The 23,745-nt window shown below is 34.9% G+C and overlaps 1 protein-coding gene across 2 annotated transcripts in view; it reads left to right on the top strand.

Moving 5' to 3' along the window:
- Positions 1-23,745, top strand: part of OCA2 (OCA2 melanosomal transmembrane protein) — a 199,257-nt gene that overhangs the window by 149,155 nt on the left and 26,357 nt on the right. For both annotated transcript variants that reach the window (XM_068681371.1, XM_068681382.1), the window contains 2 exons: positions 2,761-2,854; positions 15,015-15,108. In XM_068681371.1, coding sequence (XP_068537472.1) covers positions 2,761-2,854; positions 15,015-15,108 — 188 coding nt within the window. The remainder of the gene's footprint in view (positions 1-2,760; positions 2,855-15,014; positions 15,109-23,745) is intronic.

Here is a 23,745-nt window from a genome sequence, read left to right as displayed (position 1 = left end):
ATAACCATAACTGCTATACTTTGGTAGACATGAATTACTTTAAATAAGGGAAACACCCAAATTTAACTGTACATAAATATATATTCCTAAGGCATGTTTCAGTACTTGTCTCTTGCTGAAAAAGCAGACATTTATGGGAGCAGAGATCACTGATCTAGCCTGCTGCCAGTTAATGTACTTAGAAGCATGACATCACTGATGATAATTTTAACATAGATAATTAATTTTTATGAAGATTTTTTTTTTTTTTTAAATCAAGTGGAAGGGAAGCAATATTGTGTCAAGGAGATACCAATAAAACCAGAGGGGTCAAGTTTGTATTTGCACTCCTGAAATATTTTCTTGGGTTTAAAAATTTCACTTTCTCTTTATGCATTGCAATGCATCTTTGTGTTTTAAAGAAGATAGAGTGAATTTCAAACCATGAATTTCAAACCTTTGATTAGAAACTTTCTTCTAAATAGTTTCAGTGTCTTCAATCAGTAGGGATTTATGAGTCACTGAGAGCTCACAGAGCAGAGATCCTTCAGTAAACAGAGAGAACCAAACTTTCTGATGGGAGTATTGTGCATATCTAGCTGCAAATACTAAGTGGAGAGTTACCTGATTGACTTTCTGCTTGGCATCTACATTCCACTTCTTGCTTCTCACATCCTTCACAGCGATTTATATAGGGAAGGGCCCCTGGAGGGCCACAGGGCTCTGCTTTCCACACAGTTCTCATCAGTGAGGTATGAAAATAGCATTACTCGGTCTGTACTTAGGATCCTGCTGGCAACAGTTTCAGGATTGACCTCAAAAGCAAGAAAATAGGATTGTCATCTTAATGTACCTCCACCATGTCTGCAGGGCTGTGCATGGCACAAGGTCATATGGTTTAAAAAGTGTTTTAAAAAGTCCTGCATGGTTCAGGGTTGAACCATGACAACAACAAGAACCATGATTACAACAAGAGAGTTAATGTAGTATAACAGGATACTTGAAAATAATTCCAAGGAGCTAATAATTGGCTTTGGTTCTTATAAAATTACACAGCAGGAAGAAATGCTTTATTTAGATTGAGCAAGATGGCTTATTCTGTGATTTCAGTATTTTTGTTTAAATTTATTTCATTTTATGTTGAAACACATAAATATAACTGTGGTTTGAATTGCGTATCATGTTCTGGCAGCAGTGGTTTGAGAGAAACAAAGTTTATTGGGGGGAAATGAATTTTTTCATGACTGTCTTGTGAAAAAAAAAAAAAAAGAATATCAACAACAAAAACAAACAAAAAAATCCAGCAAAACCAACAGAAAAGATACTGGGCATGCTGACTCTTCTTTAGGCCTGAAATAGAAGTACCCATCTTCAGGCAATGTACAGTTCAGGAATAATTACTTAAACATTACCTTATCTATGTTAACCAATTAGAGGATTTAAGAGGAATGATTAGCACCAATGGCAGGAGAGAGGGAGAAAGAAAGGATTGTAATTCTTCATAAAGCCAATATATTGATCCAGTCAGTAAAGGGGAGCATTATTCAGTCATCAAATTGAGAACGTTTTTCAGGAAGTGGCTGGTCCATCTCTGAGATCACAGCCCTTGAGGGGGACCTTTGAAATACGTCCAAATGACAAATCAGAGGATTAAAAGTCATAACTCCAATCACTACTGAAGATCCTGAATTCTGAGAAAGCATTCAGCTTTAGGCAAATTACAGTTATTTACGTACATCCCTTGCCTCTTGGTTTCTTAATGTTCCATGTTTGCTTATTATTTCTCTGTCCTTTGGTTCCACAGACCTCTGTACATGTTAAAAGCAGATCAATAGCATTATCAACTCTCACCTTGCTAATAACTCTTTCTCTACAGGTAGTGATTATGCCTTTCTTTCAAAAGAAATGGTTATACAATAAAGTGGAAGTATAAACAGTTTTCCCCAATCACAGCTCAAGTTGCTTAGCTTTGAAGGTTGCTACTGACTAAGATTTGGTGCTACTAGAAAGCTTGCCTGCTGTACTTTTTGCCTCTACACCAGTTGCCTAATGAAATCTTTTATGTTTCCTTACAAACATTTGACTTACAAGTTCTGTGTGTTTTTTTTAAATAATTTATTTTATTTGCTAAAAATATTAAATGAAATTAATAAAAATTTGCAAATATTTCCCAGGAGAACAAAATATACATTTTCTGGTAAATGTAATATTAGACTAAAAAGCAGAATAATTCAGCTCTACTTGTGAATTCAGAAGCCAGCTGCCTTGATCTTCTCTCTCACTGTCTCCCTAACAGATCAGACACATTTAATTATAAAAAGAACTCAGGAATATTTTCGTTATTGATGCATGATATACAACCAGGTTGAGGCCTGGACATCTCTCACAGCTGTTTCCAGGAAGAAGAGATAGATCTGTCCTTCAGGTTATGGGAAGTGGAAGGGGAATTGCTTATAGTCACTGTCAGCTCCCAGTTGAAATAGAAGGCTCCTATGGGAGGCAATCACAACCTTAAGGGATCTCTGGTTTTGTAAGCAGTCAACCAGTGCCAGGGTTGGCTTGACATTGCCAATAACTTCTCTTGAACTGCAGGACCAGCACAATTAGTGGGAAAAACTGAGCAGAAAACAAGAATATTAGGCAAAGATGCTCATTGAAAAACAGTTATACTTTAGACTTGCTTGTGTTTTCAGTTTTTCACTTAAATTGATTTTATTTATAACGTACTGATGGTTGGGTAATGTCTCCTGAATTTTACTCTCTCCTTTTCTTTAACCATAGATTCCTGTGCTTCTCAACCTGAGTAAAGATCCTGATGTTAACTTGCCTATGAAGCCATTAATCTTCTCGTTGGCCATGGGTGCATGCCTTGGAGGTAAGAGCCTATGCAAGAAAGCTAACATGAGGCAATAACTTTGAAATTATGATATGTATTAACTGGTTCAAATACGTCCAATGATTTTGTTATGCAAAGCATAGCGAGGGCCTCGTGCAGCTCCTTTTCACTTCAAAGGACTCCTGAATAAGGATCCCAGCCACTGTCTGCTGCATAAACTACAATAGGATTTTTGCAGTCTGTGTTTGAAGATGGTATCTGCATAAAGTACAAACACACAAAGCAGCAGTCCAGATGGTGCTTCTGGGGTTCTGACCTTTTGAGAGAGAAAATACAAAGATACATTTAGCTTCCAGAGCAGAGGCCCATCATTGTTCATTGAAAAGGTACATAAAATGTGTAATAGCTGAGATCTGAAGGCTTGATTCAGGGTCTATTGAAGTCACTGGGAGGTTTTCTGGCTTGCTTACAGAACTGGGTTGATTATCCATTTGCTGGCCTATTTAGCACTCCTTACTCTGTGGAAGATCTCATTGAACTATTTGGGAAATTTACCTCAAATAAAGAAAGCTAATAGCCATTCTTCTAATACCCATATTGGTGTTAACTTGGGATTTCTTGTATTTGTCAGTACACTACCATAAAACAAGCAGATGGCTTCATGACTTCATTTATTTATTTATTTTTAGTTAAAAATCTATCATGTTTCCACAGTAGGTCCAAGATTTCCTCTCTATTTGTTTTAACAACAAAGAAGAATAGCAATCCGGTAGTTTTTAAATTAATGTTTGTACTGGATTACTCTATGTTCTGCAAATAGCTTATGAAAGTGTTTTGACACAAACAGCAAGTGTACTAAGTACAATTGAAATGTATAAGCTTTTAATGAGAAGTAGAGTTAGCATTGTTTTTGACTACTGAGAGATTTAATGCTAATTACATTGTATTGGTCCGTGTTCTGATCCATAAATATTTAGACAGTTAGGTTAAATAACATTAAAATGGATAGTATTCTGCAATGAATCCACCCCTTCCTACCCCTGAAATCCTTCAAATAGTTTCCTTTACTCTATGGAGATTAAAACCAAAACCAGTTTTGTGTTTAATACAAGTTCTGGTTTGTTTATTTAGCTAAGTGATTGCTAGTACAAGTGACCTTAATACCTAACAAAGATTATAATGATGTAATTTACAGATTGAATTTTAAGAGCGTGTTGCAAAGACAGGACAATTTATATCAAACAAGAGTTATTCATTTTAGGAATGTCTTTTTGTACTCATCATTACTCATTATATTGTGACTTTAATCTGCAAATCTGTTCCTCTTTAAAACCAGTGATTTGAATAATCAGCATGTCTTTATATAGATGTTTGCCATAAAATATCATCTTTCTTCTCAATTTGCTAATCAGCAAAGATACTGATTTCATTAAACTTTCAGATATTTTAAAAAAAAACAAAAAAAAACAAAAAAAAAGCATAAGGTATGTAAAGTTGGCCAGATTACACTGACGTATTCTGAGTGGGAAGCACTTCACCAGCCTTGGAGCCTTTACTGTGTTATCTTTCATCTTTAGAAATATCAGTTGATGTTCCTAAAGTATCAGTTATTGTATTAACCCAAATACCTTTAATTTGATTTTTGAATGGCTGCTGGGATTTTAACACAGTGTGTATGCCATATGAAACAACAATAACAATATAAGCAGTACCATAAGCATTGTTTGAATTCAAGGTAGTAGAGATACATGTATATAGGAAGTTCTCACGTATTAAAATAGACTACATATAAGTACTCTGATAAAAAGTTAGAGCATTATCAATGTTTGTGAAAGCTTAAATACTCCAAATAGTACTCAATTAGGATAAAGCTGAGTGAATTAAGACTTATACTGCCAAAGGTCTCATGAGAATGTTAGCCTGAAGATTAATATAGTCCTGACTTTCCCTTTTCAAAACCAGAAGCTAATGGATGGCAGTTTATTCTTAAGAAAATATTTTACTTTGAAAAATCTCATAAACCCTCAAAAAGTGGAAGAGAAGGGGCTTTTGAAAAGCAAACAAAACCCAAACCAACCAAACAAAACCCAACCAACCAGCCAACCAAACAACCACAACAACAACAAAAAACACATACCAAAATAAAAAAAAATCATATGGCCTTTAAAATTATTTCCAAAATAAAGGCTTATCAGCACCGAAGTGATATGAAAGAATCCTCAGGATCTAATCTCATTTTGTAATAGGGAACTGAAAATTATATCATTATTGTCTGATGCCTAAGGCAAAAGATTTCATCTTATTGCTCCTTATGCAACCAAAGGAGTTTGACAAACAAGACATTTTGTAAAAGTGCCTGATTAAATAATACATTAAAGGCATAGATTTCAGAGGTTGTTGTTTACTACATAATACACAGCTTCTGTACTTGTAATTGGATGGTGTTTCTTGGGTTCAGGGTAAACACTGCTGTATGCTTACGTGACCATGAAGGGAACATCATCATTTGTGCTCATCTTGGAAATACTGTGCAACATGTTGTCCTGAAAAATTTCCAGTGGGTACAATTTTTCTACTGTCACAAACTGCACAGCCACCTACTGTTTTGGAAGATGATGGGATGAGAAAAGACTGTAATTTTCTTTCATTGCTTTAGCTGTTGTCCTGGAAATGAAAGGATTGAATCAATCTCAAGCAAGACAGAGAGACCTTTGCCAGTATAACTACCATATTGTTGTCATCTTCACCAGTGTCTCCCAAAAGAAAGCTGCTGCTATTGAATTTCTGTCTTTCATGGCATTGGGTTCAGAGATAAGGAGTAACTGAAAATAGCACAGATGATCCTTGTTCTGTAAAATGTGTATCTGGAAGTGAGAAGAAATGAAAAAATCCTGTCTCTTAGTAAAGAAAGCCAACAAGACTGGTGGCCATTGGCAGTTCCTGGTGAGGTGACCACAATTTTGAAACCTTTCGGTCTTCCACAGAATTTGCAGCTCCATTCTGGCAGAAATTTTCTTGGTCAGGTCAGGTTAATCTTATGCAGTTATAAAGTAAACATAGTAAATTGCCAGGAGATCTAGTTCTGGAAATTTAGAGCTAGATTATCTCTAGGATACTAAAGATAACACAATTATCTTTAAGAATTTATATGAAGTTGTAAATTAGGAGTCTTGCTGCCCTGGGCTCCTTGTTTTGTGCTGGGGGGACTGGCATTTCCAAGAGGCAGATGTTTACTCATCCACTGAAAATGTGAGACACTCTCTGCAGAGTATGTAGGAGCCCTTAACGTACAGAAATTCAGGAGCTCAGAGGGATATCCAAAGACAAGTCAAATGAATTCTGGCCTTGGGGCCTCTTGGTTTGTCAATTTTTCTGAACGCTGAATAGCCCTATTAGCTCATGTCTGTCTGGTCATTAATGGTCAGGATGTCTATGAAATAGATTGAAAAATTGTATTGCTTACATTTTTTTTTTTTTTTTTATGTATTATCTGCCAGTATTTCAATTGTGCTTTGACTATGAGGGAAAGACAACAATAGGTTTAAAATAAACTGAAGGAAACAAACAAGGAAATAGCTTCAGTCATTTTCTGCGGTGTTCTGGTGTTCTGACAAATATATTCATATTTCTTTTTCAGGAGATGACATTGAATAAAGCTTTATTCATTAATGCTTCCTATTCTAGTACATGATGAAATTATGGTATCTCTTGAGACTGAGATGTACATAGGCCTTCCAACAGTGTGTAGAGAACGCTGCTCTGAAATTTTGGAGCATAAATGAAGATTGCTAGTTCCAGCAATTTCAGAACAGGAGGAGCTTTAATCGCGTAGATTCTATTGATTTATAAGTTGTAAAATAACAAGAAATATGGATTCAACTCAATTTGAGTAAGTGCACAGTCAGAAATGTACCTGTTAAGACTGTTCAATTGTGTAAATTGTGTAGGACTAGATTCTTTAGTGAGCTGAAGAGGTTATAGCTAAGACATTGCTTGAAAGGATTTTGTACATTTGACATTTGTACAGCTGGCATTTATTTGTCTTTTTATCTCTTTTTTTTTTTTTTTTGATTCATAAAAAGTATGTTTGCAAAAAGAAGAAAAAAAAGAGCTTGAGTTAAAAGTTAACTGAAATTGTACTTGAAAGTCACTAGCATTTGAGTTCTCTGTTGCTAGTGTAAGAAAAGTATATATCTGCTACAGTAAGTACTCCAGTAGTCTAAAGGGAGCATTTTCTGTGGCTTATAGTACTGTGCTATTTTTTTTCTCAGTATATTTTCCTGGAGGACAACACCTGAAAGTTGTCTTTGTCATAATTCTGCTGACAGAGGCAAGCTCTAGGATGCATACAGCTGTATTGTTCTTGCAAGCTTGGTTGTACTTTGAGAAAGGAGGTGAAAAGAGCATTTTTCTTCTAACCTTACAGGGTCAAAACCCAGGTGTGACTAATATCCATTATCCACAGGACAATTACAGCTATTAAAAGACTGAAACCCACACTGCAACTAAAAAAGTTGGATTTCTCTTGGTGGTTCAATGCTGTAGCTGTTCTGTCTCTTGGCAAGCCTCTTTACATGCCTGATGCAGATTGGACCATGCACAGTGGAGACTTACTCATTTATTATTCCCACTGATTCTGCTCAGTAAAATCCTAAACTAGTTGTAAAGCTTCAGGCACGGTGAAGCTATAAATCTAGAAATATTGTTTATATTACTAAATCAACCCTGCTTCTTTGCAATATGAGGGAAAAGTAAAAGCCTTCAATAAAACATTAAAATATATAATTCCTAATTAATATTAAGAAAATAGCACCTCTGTAGATCCTTTTGAAGTTCAATTATAGTTGCAACAGATCACATTTGTTTAAGGCTTTTCAATTTGAAATGTTCAAAAAGTATGTCAAAATCCAAAGTGAAAACATAGCAGTTGAGGCATACTACTCAGCAACTACTAGTTGAGTACTCACCAACTGCTAGTAGGAGTACTACTACAAAATTAATTGCTGTATTACTGTTTTCAATTACAATGGAATGTAATTGAAACTGTAGGAAAAAATAATCTGTTGAGAGAATATATTTACCTAATCTTGAATTTAGCCAGGATGCTGATATTGCAAGTTTCGGTTGTTTCTAAAGGTCAATGGAGTCTTTTGATGATGTGAAATCCTGAGGTTCAGTTCTATGTCTGTGGGTGAGACACCTCTGACTTGGTTAATTTTTTTTGTCTCTGGTTATACAATTTATAATCCAAATAAAAGCTAGGACTGTAGGGAATCAGTGAAAGTAATATGGGATCTTTCGAAAGGAAAAGGCTGCTACTGCTCTTGATTTTAAAAGGCAGGCAAGACAAATGAGGAAATTCAGGAAGAGTCTCAGTTTTAAAGATCTGTGTGGTGTTTAGCAGTATTATACCTTTAAATTTTACATATCAAGAAACAAATACAGCAGGTGTTTTATATGTCTTATCCTAATATCTAATTTCCTTTCTGAATATACTTTACATTGTTTCTGTAGTGTTTGCTGTAATGGAAAGGAGTAATTTGGACTTTAAACAATGACTCCAGTAAATGGTAGTACTGTTTGCTTTTTCTTAATGAAGATCTCTCTTCAGATATTAACTGAATGTTTCATTTTTGTTGTAGCCCTAAGAGCAATATCATCAGATATGAGCACAAGAAATCTTTTCTCTGCATCGGTATTCAAGTGTCCAAACTAATCTCATGCTGTTTTATGAAACAGACAAGACCTTCAACCTTCTATAAAAATCCACGTGCTGTTTTTCTTAGCTTTTTCATGACATTCAAACTCTGGGGCATCTTCACACTTTTTTGGTATGAAGTTCTACTTAAAGGCCAGCAATGCTTTAAAGTCTGTGATGTGAGAGCCAGGCTCATTACCAATGTACCTGCAGCTAGAGGAGATTCTCTAATCTTTAAGATTACTGAAGATAATCCTCTGTGACATGGAAGAAATAGAGAATAAAGCTGTGAATGTAAAATGTAAAAACAGCTAAACCTCAGTGTGTACATTTGATGGACATATTGATGTCTGTATTAAGGAAATATCAGAGGCCTGCTTGGCTTTAAGACACTGAGTTAATACGGAATCAAAAAACATATTGAACCCAGTCAGTTTTTCTTAGCAAGGCCATTTTTCTAAGCTTGAAAAGAGTTATCTTGGCAGACACACACATATATATATCTATGTATGCATGTTATTAAGGGTAAAATATGAAGTATATGGGGTAGAGGACATGCTATTTCATGTCATCTGTACTGATGAGGATTTATAGTTCACATGGTAAATCTTAGATTTTAAAATAGAAAGGAGAAGAATATGTATGTAATATACAGAATTCAGTAGTTTTCAAAAGTAATTTTTCAAAAGAATTTGCACCAAACATAAGCTCACTTCATAAAAATGCTTACATTGTTGATGAATTTGAAATGATCATATTGTTTTCAGTCTGTGTAAAATAATTGCTTGCTAAAGAGTTCTGCAAATTAGAGAAAGGCTAATGATCAGTGGTAACAGCAGAGATGACATCGAAGACTCCTGCAAAGCAGAGTTTTGTTTAATTTTATTTCCTTGCTTTGTGCATTTATCTATCATAAATTATGAAGGGTTCTTCTTAGAAGCCTTGACCATTTCTATTTTTAGAATAATATAGAATATTTAAACTCATTATGTTTTATTACTGAGTCACTGCAATATGAGAATACAGACTCTACACAGCTGTCAGCAGAAGAGGTATATTCAGTTAGAAGGTAGCATTTGGGCTATCAGACATAACAAGAAAAGGAAGCTATAGCAAACTGAAACTCTAAGGGCAGAAGATAATACTGGCCTCTCCTTCTCTTTCTCCTCTCCTCCTTCCACTCTCCTTTTACTGCAGGCACTTTCCAGACAATACGCGTGTTTTTTATTTTTTATTTTTTATTTTTATTTTTTTCTGGAAAATAAATAACGTGCTGCTTGCAGCAGTGTTGAGTGGTGCAAAAGGAAAAGAAAAGCTCTGTCTCTGATATAATTGATTTATAGTGATGAATCAGATACTCAATCAGACACTCTGTGTGACACTAAAGAAAGTTACACTGGTACCCTCATTACCTATACATATATTAATATCTGCAGCACAATTGCAGTTAATACACCTAAAACGAATAAGGGCACTGAGCAGGAGTTGTGAACTCTTTTTAAGCAAGGCACTTGAACCATAGCAAAGTGTAACAGCTAAGCTCCAATTGAAAGTCAATTTGTGTGAAGTTGGAATCTGAATTTTAAGCATGGAACATTCTAAATAACTTAATGGAGGGACATTTAGTTTTGAATAATATTACGTTGTTCTGCTCACCTCCGAAGTATAAAGTTGAATAATATACTTTTATTTTGATATTCCTATGGAACTATTTTTCAACATTTGGTCCGTAGTGGTGCCATGTGTGGAGTAGCTGTGAAATTGAGCAGACAATTTAAATGTCAGTATCTAAAAATCAGAGAGAGAGAAAAAAGTGTAACCTGGGATTTGTGTGCCCAGGAAAATTTTACCTTTTACTGTCATAGAAGAAAGAAAACAATGAGCACTGAATGAAGTAATAGTTACAGCAACTTTACAGCTGACAGTAGAGTAGTAGTAGTAAAATAGGACAAAGTTCACTTGATTCAAGGTGTTGAATTGAATGGTTAGGTCAATGAAGCCTTTGGAAAAATTAACTCAAAACTGTGATTCACCTTTGGTGTTTTCCCTGTAAATTTCACATGTAGGCAATTGGACAGAAATGTCCAATTCAACATGTTTCCAAACAGGTAAAATTAAAATAAATAAATAAATAAATATTGTATAATTGAAATCTGTGACATATAACTATGTTCAATGAGTTCATGCAGGCCTTTTCTCCTTACTGCTTATGAGCTGAGAATCCTGGTTATTGTAAGGATTGGTAACGGTTTACATGGCCTGAATTCTTTATCTCTTTATTGATTGCAAATTTGATTATCCAGGGCTTGTTTATTTTTACTCATAAACAATATTAAAAGATATTCAAGAGTTGTACACCCTGAAGACATGAATATAAGTGGCTCTGTTTAATGAGGCAAATCTGGATTAGATTAGCGTGAAACAGAAAATTAGCGAAAGCTGTGAAGGTTGTCACCTGTAAGGGTAATCAAAATTATAACTGTTCTGTGTTCACTTCTGTAACCAGGTTTGTCACATTTGCTTGGGATGTGCTTTGAGTATAGAAATGACATGCTATGGAAAGAAAGCCACACACTTCAGTCTGCTTATTCTTAACTGAAGTGCATGGAAGACTGCATAGTTTTGAAAGTATATGGAAAACAAGGAGCTGGCTTCCTTAAATAGGTTTTGTGTAGACACTATAATGAGATTGTTTACAGCAAAAAGCAGGTCTGAGAAACCTCATCCTGAAATTATTCATTTCTGTGGTGAACTCCTGGCTTCAAAGTGAGAATATTTGCCTGGGACAAAGCAGTACACAGAGCTGTGCCTGTGTAAAACTGTGCCTTGCATAGATGTTTGTCTAAGGCTAAGGGTAAATCTGCTTTCATGGCTTATGTTGAGCGCTGCATATGTCTTTTACTGTGGCTACAGGACAGTGATTTTTAGCTTTGCCATTGAAATAATTGGATTACAGAAAAATAATAAAAACTTTTCTCTACTGGCACATGGCTAAATAATAGCCTTAGCTCAGCAGTTGTTATGAAAGCAGTGTAGTCTTTTTGCTTCTGCATTAGCTAGCCAGAGATATAAGGAAGAGAAAATGCAGAAAGTCTGTTGGTTAAGTCCATGTGTAGCTTGCTATCTGCTGTTAGGCCATGTGGAGAAGTGGTGTGTTAAGCACAGAAAAAAAAAACAAGACTTTTTTTTTCTTTTCTCAGAAAAGAGCAATCCTCTTTTAAACTTGCTGTTGCACAAAGTACTATCTCCTTTACATTCTGAGAAACCATTTTTATGAAGTCTGTTCGTGCCAGGTAAAATAGCTTTATTGGTGATAATCCCTTCCCTTTTGATTTTTCGGTGCTTTGAATAAGAAACACAGATTCTGCCAGACACTTTGAGGGTGATTCTCCAGGCAAACATATTAAGAGTGCAGCAGACCCAAGGGTTAGGTTTTTCTTGAGAGGGCAATACCAAAGACTCCTAAGAACTGATGGTACTTAGATGTAATAGGTGCGCTGCTACCAAGTGAAACCAACAGCTGAGAATGAGGTTTAAAGTGAGAGGAAACATTACTGATGTAAACTGTCTCTCTCTTTGCTTATTATGGTTCTTCCCCAATTTTTCAGCCCCTTCCTTTGGTAAGATTAATCAGTTCTCCCCAAAGTATTTTTCAGTACATTGCAGATTGTAGCCATGTGGATGAACTTTGTTTACCAAGGCAGAGGCCTGCTGAGCCAGGGAGGTGCATTAGATATGGTATACCAGTTCTAGGCTTGAATTTAGTAGTCTCTATAGGGCTATATCAGAGGGTAATAACTGAACACTGTGTTGAGAGGAAGTAGCTGCAAATGGAAGTAAAAGGCTGGAAGAAGCTAGTCTGTTAGATACTGCAGGTATCAAATCAGACTTACCAAACTCTCTCAATATCTTCCCACTTGTTTCTCTAAGTTGGATTGATATAGAAAGACACTTTTAAATAAGTAGGTTTTGGATTTGGATAGTTTTCAAATGAATTTATTTTTAACTACATCTGTTGAATACTTTTTTACACTTGAAGTTGATTTTGCATTCCCTAAATATATTCAAAGTAATTTGCTGTGAGAAAAGATATTTTTTATGTCACCTTTTCTGGACAGAAATGTTCAAAGACCTTCCACTGTGCTTCTGAAATAATTGTGCAAAGCTAGGGTGTGTCTACAGAAAAATGATAATGATCCATAAGGATTCCTTTGTTATTTTCTTCTATATAGCCTACATAGCATTGGCACTTTAACTGACATGTCTGGATCTTTCTATGATCACACATCAAAGTGAATATATATATATATATATTTTTGCATTAAGAAAAAATATTTTATTGATTTCATGGTTATGAATTGTTAAGCAATTATTAGCATTGACAATAATGACTGCAGTATACCAAGAAAAAAAGTCAGAATAGGTATGAAAGATAATATTTATGGCATACCTCAAACATATCACCTACTATGGACATTAGAAATATTGCATTTAATTCATTCTAATGAATATAGTTTCTTGATAACTATATACTCTGTGATAAAGGATAAGTTACAGTAGTCATCAAAACTGATATTATGGTTATTTTGGTGTTGTACTTTGATACAGTTGACCAATGTGCTATTACAGCTTGAGCATACAAGCAAATAGGATTCTTTGCTATGTTTTTTTTTAGATTAATTATTCTTAAGATTGAAGATGAAGTGATGATGAGGTGAAGATTCTGTGAAAGCTTAGAAAATGCTTATTCTTCATTTGCATCAATTTGAACAAATTTAATGTGTTCCCATGTACATGTATCTAGACTTGACTTATCTGTGACTCAGAGGTCATGGTTTCATTATTTCACTGCTCAGTTAAATGCCTGCCATTGAGATGGATGTCCCTTGGAGGGGAAACAAAAGTTTGCGTTGGTTGTTTATTTCAGTGTGGTTCTTTGAAGCCTGCTGAGCCAATACCTAATTAGATTGTACACAGTCTGAACAAATGAAAAAGAAATACCACTTCTTTCAGATAACATTTAAGGTGATGATTTCTCCTCAAGTGAAATCTACTCAGGGAAATCAATTCAATGCTGAACCAGAAACTCTTTCCATAATACCTCATTATTTTAAGGCATTACTGTAACACATGTACAGTATCGAAGAGAGTGTGCTGTTTGGAGATCTTGGCTGTATCTTGTCACAGCCATGGGACAAGTATAGTTTCATTCCCGTTTCCTTAATTTGAAACCAGAGATATATTCCTTGTCTATAGTAATATTATTCTGATGGTGATGTCTAATTGCACTACATGTAGAGCAGAAACCTCTTATGAAATGTTTGGAGGCTGAAGACTAGTGATTAGCTTTGGAATTGAAAATTATTTAAGTGTTCCTGCCTGACTTCTCTAATAACTTCAGCTGTATTAACTTGCTCTGTTTTTGTATTAAGCCACATGCTTTGTGTCTTGCCTTTGTTATGCGAAAGCCTACCAGGAATTCTGGTGTTCTAAGTTCAATTTAATATCTCTGAAGTATTAAAGTAACGAAAATACACTTTTAGTCAAAGACAGGACAAGGAAAACAAGCTCAGTTGCCTTGGAAGGTCAAAGCCTTAAAAACAGCAAGTAGGAGGCAGCTCACCTAGCATAGCTCCTGAGGGAGCAGAAAGAGATAAAGAAAAAAGAGATATGCAGTTCTCTCAAGAAGATAGATGTGCTTTATAAACATGCACATTTATAGACATTTATAAACATGTACACAAAGGCATTTTTTGCCTTTGCATTTTCCTCTCGTTAAGGGGACCTGTATAATGTAATTTGTTGAAGTTCAGTAAATAAAGGTATTTTCTTCCATTTAATAAAGAAACATTATGGTTTGGCAAACAAACTTTATGACTACGGCGATCCTTTTGACTTCAGTAAATACATGTGAAACAGATCTAGTCTCTTCCATTGTCTGACTTTTCTATTTATTAAAAAAGCAACACAAAACCCAACCAGCAATCAGTTATCATATATATATATAAGACATTAATTTGTCAATGTCAAGCCTGTGAAGGGAAAAAAAGCATCCATTTTTCTTAACATCCTCAAATGTTAGTTGAAGATATTGCTGCAAAATTCTGTTTTCTTCCCTGTGCTATCTCATCCTTTGTTTTCAGCTCATCTGATGGCATCTTATTGTATAAAGAACAAAAAAATCAGCAAGTTTATCTGAATGCAAGTCTCTGGTGTCACTTTGATGACTGTTAGATTGGTGTTATGTTCCTTCCCTATTTTCCTGGCTTATGTAGAGTTAGAGAATGATACCAGGCTTATCTTTGAAAGCAAGGAACTATTTATAGGATGTAGAAATATTGTCTGTATGTTTCTTTTCAAGTCTATACAACAGAAATTGATTTTTTCTTTTTAATTTATTTTTTATAACTGGTACATCTAAAGACTTTTGGACAGAATAAACAGAAGAAAGGTGAGAAACAGAGCATGACTATAAACCAGTATTTGTTTTCTGAACTGCAGGTAACGGGACATTGATTGGAGCATCTGCAAATGTTGTTTGTGCAGGAATTGCTGAACAGCATGGTTACGGCTTCTCTTTCATGGAGTTTTTCAGGTAAATTTTAAACTTCTTTCTTTAAATGTGTCTTTTTTTTTTTTTTTTTCTTAGACACACAGTGGATCCTCCAATGAGAAAATCTATTGAATAGGTCTATAAAATAGATCTGTTTCTTTACTGTAAGGATGACAGAGCACTGGGGTTGTGGAGTCTCCTTCTTTGGAGATACTCAAAACCTACCTGGATGTGATTCTGTTCAACATGCGTTAGGTGACCCTGCTTGGTAGTGGGCTTGGACCAGATGATCTCCAGAGGTCCCTTCTAACTTTAGCCATGCGGTGACTCTGTGTTCCTAATTTGCTTTTGGGAACTGAAATGCCAGCACAAGGCTGCTCATGTAATTTTTATGTAGTGTGGATAGAGTGTATAAAGGTGTTGTGATTACAGTGAAACCCTGGGAGAAGGTGGGATGCCCCAGTTCAGACTGAGTAGAACTTCACAATCCCCTGAAGTAAACTGATTTATCTAAAGGCAATTACTATTTTTTTTTTGGCCACCTGCTCAGCAGCTCTAAGTGAAAGTGAAATCAATGGTCAGTAGCATCTCAAGTTGTTGTTTAATACTCGTTTAATTATTAATTAATAATTGTTTAATAACAACAAGGGAACAACATGAAGTTCTATCGGGGGAGGTTCAGGCTGAATATTAGGAAAAGGTTCTTCACCGAGAGTCTCTAAATCAAGTCTTCACAGGCTTAGGGTAAGCAGAAACAAAGACGCTTAAAGTGTAACCAGTCCTTTCAGCATTATTCACTGGAATTTACTCTTTGGAAAAACTGAAGATGATACACAGATGTTCTGAAGTTACGTTCTTTATGTATGCTTTCAGTGGAAATAGTTACTGAGGAAAGCTGTGGTAATTGTGAGGAAAGATGTGACAACTGAATCCAGAACAGTCGCAGGAAGGTAGTGTTGGATATTAATTAGCAGAAAGAACATAAAAGGCCACTTTTGCTAGCTTCTCATTCCCTGAGCAGGCAGTTCATGAGTTCTTCTGTAACTTGCCTTAGGAAAAGATTTATTTTAGTCAAATTCAATATATTCAGATTCAATATATTCAGAGGCTTCCCCTGGTGTTAAAAGGTATTATGTGTATCTTGAAGATTTTGATCTTGCATACGTTTATTCATGAAGGTTTCCTCAAAGAACAGAGTGATTCTTTTCTGCATTTCTTCCTTGTTTGCCCAGGGTCCCTCATTATGTTTCACACCTCTGATTCAATGTCTTCTGTAGAGCTTCTACCAGTGTCTCAAAACACCTCCAGGGATGGGGAATCCACAACCTCTCTGGGCAACCTGTTCCAGTGCCTCACCACCCTCTGAGTGAAGAATTTCCTTCTAACCTCTAATCTAAATCTCCCCTGTTTTAGTTAAAACCATCCCCCCTTGTCATCTGGTTGAGCAAGGAGTTGCTCTCCATCTTTTTTATAAGTCCCCTTTAAGTACTGAAAAGCCACAATGAGTTCACCCTGGAGCCTTCTCTTTAGCTTTCTCTTCTCTTTTTTGATGTGAAGGTAATTACTGAGTGACAGCATATATAAGTAAGCAGAAGGCAGGGAAAGATAATATGCATAGTATGATTTTTAGTCAAAAAAAATCAAAGAAACTTGCAATCATAAACAAGACAATTGACATAAAGGAGGGCTGCCTGTGTAATACTGATACTATTTCTTTTAGCAAATGATCAAATAAAGACAGTATAGTCTTCTTGCCTGAATGATTTCCTGAGGTCAACATAGAAATTTTGTATCTATCAAGGGTGTAGAAAGTTTTGTTTTTCTTGAGAAGACAGAGAGCATTGAAGATGTCTCTTCTAACTGAGGTACTGCATTTTTTGTTAGCTTTAAATTTTTGCTAATCTATCTCTGAGTTTGTTTTTCATATAGCATTACACTAGGTCAATCTGCCCTATGGATTATGAAAATGACCCACAGAAATCTTTTTGTTACCAATGAAAAATTTGCTTCCAACTTTCATAGCATAAAAAGTGCTCATTGCTGTAGGGTCTGTAATTATCTGCTTCTACATGCTAATAAAATTGCCGGCTTGAGTTTTAATCTTCTCTTTAAGAAATGCATTTATAGCCTTTTAAATGTACGTGGTATTTCAAACATAAAATAAGTAACGTCCCATCATCTTACTTCAGTACAATACCAATCACCACTGTGTGTCTGTGATACATAATATGATTTAGAAAAAATAACAAAAAACGGATAAATGCTCGAGCTATATGACAGGAGAAGAAAGTCTTCTCCTGGAAGAACGGATTATGGGAAATACTCTAATTTTATTTAATGTAAATTTTGTCTGACTGTGAATATACCATGGTGTGGAATATATAGGCAAAAGAGGAATGGATTGTATAACTATGTATTAGGATGAGTATATGGGAGAGATGATTTGATACATGAGGAATTCATTCTGCCTGGAAGAACACGGTATGAGCCCAAGGGACCTAATTTAGATAACAGTGTTAAAGTTAGCTGGGCATGATCCTGCAAGTGTTGTGCATATTTTCAGGTTTTGCATTTTTCTGTTACTTTTCCTTCATATGGTATCTGAAGATCTGAATTAATATTCTGTCTTCACTGGTAGTAACAATTATTTGTAAGTGTCAAAAAATATTGGTTTCTGATAATAGCTTACTAAAAAATGTTCTCAATGTAGGATTTATCTTGGGAGTTATCCACAGCAAAAATATTTACAGTAGGATACCCCTGCTTGTATCCCTCTATCCCAGCATGAGAACAATCATAAAATCACTGAATGGCTTGGCTTGGAAGATTACTTAAAGATCACTTAGTTCCAACCTCCATGCCATAGGCAGGGATGCCACCCACTTGATCAGGTTGGCCAAGGCCCCATCCAACCTGGCTTTGAACACCTTCAGGGATGGGGCATCCACAACTTCTCTGGTGATCATCCATAACGACTGTGAAACAGTGCTTTCTGTGGAAATTATCATTCATGCACATGGGAGGACAAATGTGATGTCCTTTCCTACCCCTGTGCATCCTATCTACATGATTAAAAAAAAATTACTTTAAAAATAAACAAACAAACAAACCCAACATTAGGCTCTGTAAAGCCATATAAATGGCTTGATTATGTGTTAGATATTAGTAGTCCTGTTCATTCCAGTTCAATTAGTGTCATTTTTTCTTCTTTCCTTTTTATTAACATCACTCTATGCTAAACACTGTTGGTAGTTTAAGGCTGATTCTGTTCAGGATAAAACCTGCCCTGTTACCTTGGATGTGAACTTCAGTGGTGGAGACTTCAGCTGAGCAATGTGGCATTCAATCGCCTGAATACAATTCACCTCTGGGCTTTCTATCAGCTGTGAAACTCCAGAACATAGGTTTTCAGGATGCTTAAAGTTCAATGATTCAATGAACTGCTGTGGAAAGGTTAATGAGAAAGACACACAGGTTAGCCTCATCTCATTTCCCACAACTTTTATGATGAGTAAAGAAGAGTAATGGGTTAAATGGGTCATGGGTTAAATGCTGATATATGACACGATAACAGACTTCTGCACAGATAAGTATAAACACAACACTTCAACCAAGACCTCTCAACAAACACATTAGTTCAATCTGTGCAAATTTTTGTTTTACAACTAATGCTTCATTAAACTTGTCTTTGAAAATCATGTTTTATTTATTTATTTATTTATTAGGTATATTGCATCATCTTTTTTGTCTTTATTTTGGTTTCTTTGCTTATGTATGGAAAACATTAGAAGGTTTCTTTGAAATACCTTATTTTAACCATAAATTTAAAATATATTTATACATGAAAATGCTCTATAATACACTTAGGGAAATCAGTTTAAAAAATATACTCTAGACTTTAACAGTGAATAGTGAATAGACTTTAACTATTCACTATTGTATTAGGAAGGGCAAAGCTTTAGACTATCTGTTGATTTTTCAGCTGATCTTTCATTGAGGTAGAAAGGTAGTAAATTTTTCAGTGTTAGATTCTAGGCTGGGCTTGTTAAGAAGAATGCTAGTTTTCTTTCTGCTATCCAAGAATAACCATTGCAAGATTTTAAATTTTCAGCACTGGCCAAATGAGTACTCTTAAATAAGCAAATGCCACATTAGCATCCATGTCAGTTGATTAAAGTGAACTTTGCTTATTTTAAATAGTTGTATACTCCATGAACTGAAGTATTCTTGCAACAGTGTAGTACAAACCATTTTAAGAATAATTCATGAGTTATAAGCATTTATGAATGTGTCTTTTGATTTTTATTTAAGAATAAGAACTACCATAAATGGAAAGATGGACTATTATGTTTTGTCATATTTTTTGGAAGAAAAAAAAAGAAAAGAGGAAAAATACTATTTTGAGCCCTTAAATGTGGAGATATTTCATTTTCAAACTTGAAATAGGAGTTTTCTGTACCATGTGAAGTTTTATGTGGAGTTTAACAAACTTATATCTTCTAACTAAAGTCAGTATCTTTGTATTATTTGGCCTGTAGGCATCCAAGCATTGTTTTTCCTTCTCTTTTTGCTGTGAAGTCTTATTTGCAAATCACTTTTCACAAAAGATAGATGAAATCTAACTAATTAATCTTAGTTTAAGCTGCATAAGATTCTTACTCATTTTTTTTTTAATTCTATTTTTATTGTTTTATATTTTGAAGACTATGAAATGAAACATATCATTTTCAAAAATCTGAAAAAGAGCTTCTAGAAAACAATTGCAATCATTCATTTTCTTCATTGGGCTCTATAGGAAGCACTGATTCTCCAGGAACATACATACCACTTTGCTGTTGTGGGGTATTCTCACAAAGCAGTATCCAATGAGTTAAAGGGCAACAGGAGCTCCTTGCTCCTAACAGTGCAAGGAGCAGATATGAAGTATCATGGTCCTTCACTTTGTCCTCGACCATGTCTTCCTTTTTGACAAATGAGTTCAAATGTACTGTATCTCCAGTCTAGCATTTCTATTTCTTTTTCCTTCCTGTAGAAACCAAAGGGGAGAAGGTAATGGGAGAAGAGGTGGGGAGGGAGAAAAATGGATAAGAGATGCCTTTGTGTGCCCAGGTCTCATTTCAGATTGGAGCTGGTACATAGCTAGAATACAGCTTACTTAGAGACTGCTCATGTTCTGGTGCAAGGCTTCTCATGCTGCTATTAACAGCAAGTAAAATGTCTCACTTTTACTCCTAGCGTCCTATACTTCACCTGTATTTGTCTTAGCCCTCTTCTCTACTGCCATGGCATTGAACTGTGAAATTTAATGTGTTTTGACATAAAGATGAACACTGAAGCACAAGTAAAATCAAATATATGTCAGAATTGAGTGATGCTTGTAGCTAACACAAAGACAAAAATTGTGATTTCTTCTATTGCATTATTTTGCCTTTACAATAGAGCAGTCCAAAAATAATAAATAAATAAATAAATGAATCACTCTAACATGGTGGTTTTAACCACTATCTGTGAAAGAGAAGTTCACCATCGCCTTAGCTCAGTATTTGTGAAAGACTTAAAATCTTTTCTTATTTCTTTACACTCTAGTTTAATGCTGAAGTTTTTATAGATGATATTTTCCCTATGACAATTGCATATGAATTGTCTGGCCCAGGTTTTTAGTTGCAGACTAACTTGTGCTGAAAAGTGTATTTAAAAATCAGAATATCTGCTCCAAAGAACAATTCAGTGCTTTTTCAGTGTCTATTTAAATAGCAGTCATGTAAAAACTTGAAGAATGAAATGCTAGAAAAATCTGCATTGAACAATTTTTCACTGGTAGGTGGTAGAGTTTAAATAAAACTCCTTTCGCCTGACCATGAGGGTTCATATTATAACATGTATCTGAATGTACAGCATTTCATGGTTAGATATAAGGTCTTATAATTAAAATGTGTTACCCAGTTTTAGGAGCATGTGGAGTGAAAACAGGCTCTCTAAGTGATTAAACTTCTACAGCATCAAGGCAGGAACTAGTCTGGAGCCTTGTGCTGTAGTTTATACTTTCTGTTGAGGTGCATATGCTTTTTTTAAAAGCTAAAATGCACAAAGTGAAGTTCATATGTACCATTATGCTGTTAGGCTTTTCATGACTGTAGTTGAAAAATAAGATAATAATAAAAGCAAACTTGGAGACTGTTCATTCAGAGAGATTTTCTGTAGTTAAGAGGTCAGTGCATTATTTTCTGAGATAATTCATCAATGTCAGTAGTGTTAATGAAGATGTGGGACACGTGTCAAGTATTATTCTATCCACATCTCTACTGCCATTGTGGTCTAGTGCTTGTTTAGTAGATAACTAAATGAAAACTGTGCCAGTGCTTTACATGCTGTGAGTAGGTCCAAGTAAGAAGAGAGGAGAGAGCATCTTCATTCTCTTTCTAGTTACACCACTCGCTGATAATCATTCCTAGCCTCATATTACCTGCTTTTATACTAAGATTAGAGGAATATTTCTGTCAAGAAGAGAAGCAGGATTTAAACAGCCTTTGATACTTTCCCTCACCATGTCTTGAAACTAGAAGCTGGACTGAATTTCTTCTTGTTACCATCTCAGTTCATATAGCACAAGGAAAAGGCAAGGGCCTGCTTTTGATAGATGTGGCTCCTAGTTAGCCTGTGTGCTGTATAGTGCTGAAAAAGCTGTATGTTATACAAAGGGAAAAATATAATAATGCAAATTGTTAATCTTTACCTCATTTAGTATTTTATTTTATTTTATTTTATTTTATTTTATTTTATTTTATTTTATTTTATTTTATTTTATTTTATTTTATTTTTTATCCTGAAATGGACAGATTATTTTTGAAATGTGGGTTAACCTTGGATGGCTGCCAGTTACCCACCAAGCCACTCTCTCACTCATCTCCCTCAGCTGGGTTTTCTGCCTTTCAGGTGGTCAGAACAAACCCTGCCTTTGTGTAGCCATTTGTTATGGCCCTTCAGGACAGTGTAAATAGCACACACATGAAGAAGTGAACTAACAATAATCCTGCTTGAAGAAGTGAACTAACAATAATCCTGCTAAGTATTTCAAGATCATTTTTATAGACTTGTGTATAGAACTTGTGTATAGGATTTATTGGAAACATTTCTGTCTTTTACTTCAGTTTCACAGCCGTGTGTTTTAATCTCTGTTCCTAGTTTTCTGTCTGAAAGACAGCAGCTACTGCATAGGTTTCTCTTGATCTTACAAGTTTTTTATTTATTTATTTTTTTAATTATTCTCACAGTGTGTCTTCTGGAAAGGTTCTAAATTGTTGCCTTTTGGCTAAGTTCTTGCCTTTTAAAAAGCAAATTTGGAATTTGTACTGAAATACTGTTATTTCAGTTTGTTATAAAACTGAATATTTTCTTTACCCAGGTGTTGGCCAGACTGAAAAAAAATCATTTGATTTCTCTTCATGTGCCATACACACTATTAATGTGAACTTTCTTTACTAATTTGTTTCTTTGTGACTGAAACTTTGTATGTCTTTAAGGGAATTCACTCTGAAGCACACTGAATTCGATTCTTATTTCTCCCACTGTAATGAGGAGGTTTTAAAATCTTAAAAGTGTGATCTTAGCCAGAGCAGGAGGTCTACGTATAGTAATGCTGATGAATAAAATGTTTAAAAAAAAAAAAAAAGAAAAGAATTTGAGCAATATAGCTATGAATAATGAAAACAAGGAGAGAGAGATTGAAATTGAGGCCATTCCAAAAGACCAAAAGCTGAAATCAGCAAAATTAAAAAAAATATATATCAAAATCTGTTGTGTTTCTTATATATGATATACTGGTGAAGGTTGTTAATAGTAAAGGCTATTTACAGTGACTGGGAAAAGAGTGAAATACAGGTTTATGACTTATGGAGTCCTTTGCTTTCACTGCTTCATTGAGAACTCATTAAAATCGATGGTCTCTGTTAAATTCCAAAGACTTTGGATTAAATTGTTGGCTGTGATATTCCTATCTATTATTTTCATTGACGTACAGATAGCAGGTAGCCATTGCTTTATTAATATACTGGAATGTAGTATAGTTTAATATTATATATACTTATATATATAAACTGTGTGAGAATAAAGGCAACCTAAATGGTTCTCATTTTAGAACTGTCACTGTATGGGTTATTTGGCCTAATAAGTAATCTTATGAGAAACATGGCAGTATTTATATACAATACATAGTCTATCACATTTTATTACTTAAATGTAGTAATATTAAAAAAAAAAAACACTCTTATTTGCCATGAGCATGGGAGCAAAGTAGGGGTCTAGAGATCTCTGGGCTTTAATTTTGAAGTTAAATTTGCCATCTATAAATTTTGCCTCTCAGTCACAGATAGATTTTTTTTTTTTTTTTTTTTTTTTTAAGGTTTTACAGGAATATCGCTTTTGACAGATTGATTGTGTGACTTCGTGTTGCTCTAATAACTTCTTTTTAATAGAAGAACTTTGATTGATGTCAAACTCAAAAGTTCAGTGACAATGTGCCTTCTCTGAGTTTAGAGGTTAAAAACAATTGACACTTTTGTATGCACAGAATAAACTGCCATTAAAAATATTAATTCTATGACTATTCAGATAGAAACATATTCAAAATGAATGGTCAGCTTTTCTGTAAGTTTTGAGACAGTGAATATGACTCTATTAATA

The sequence above is a fragment of the Anas acuta genome, chromosome 1, assembly GCF_963932015.1.
Source record: "Anas acuta chromosome 1, bAnaAcu1.1, whole genome shotgun sequence".
Taxonomy (NCBI): domain Eukaryota; kingdom Metazoa; phylum Chordata; class Aves; order Anseriformes; family Anatidae; genus Anas; species Anas acuta.
This window is presented reverse-complemented; position numbering and strand designations above follow the sequence as displayed.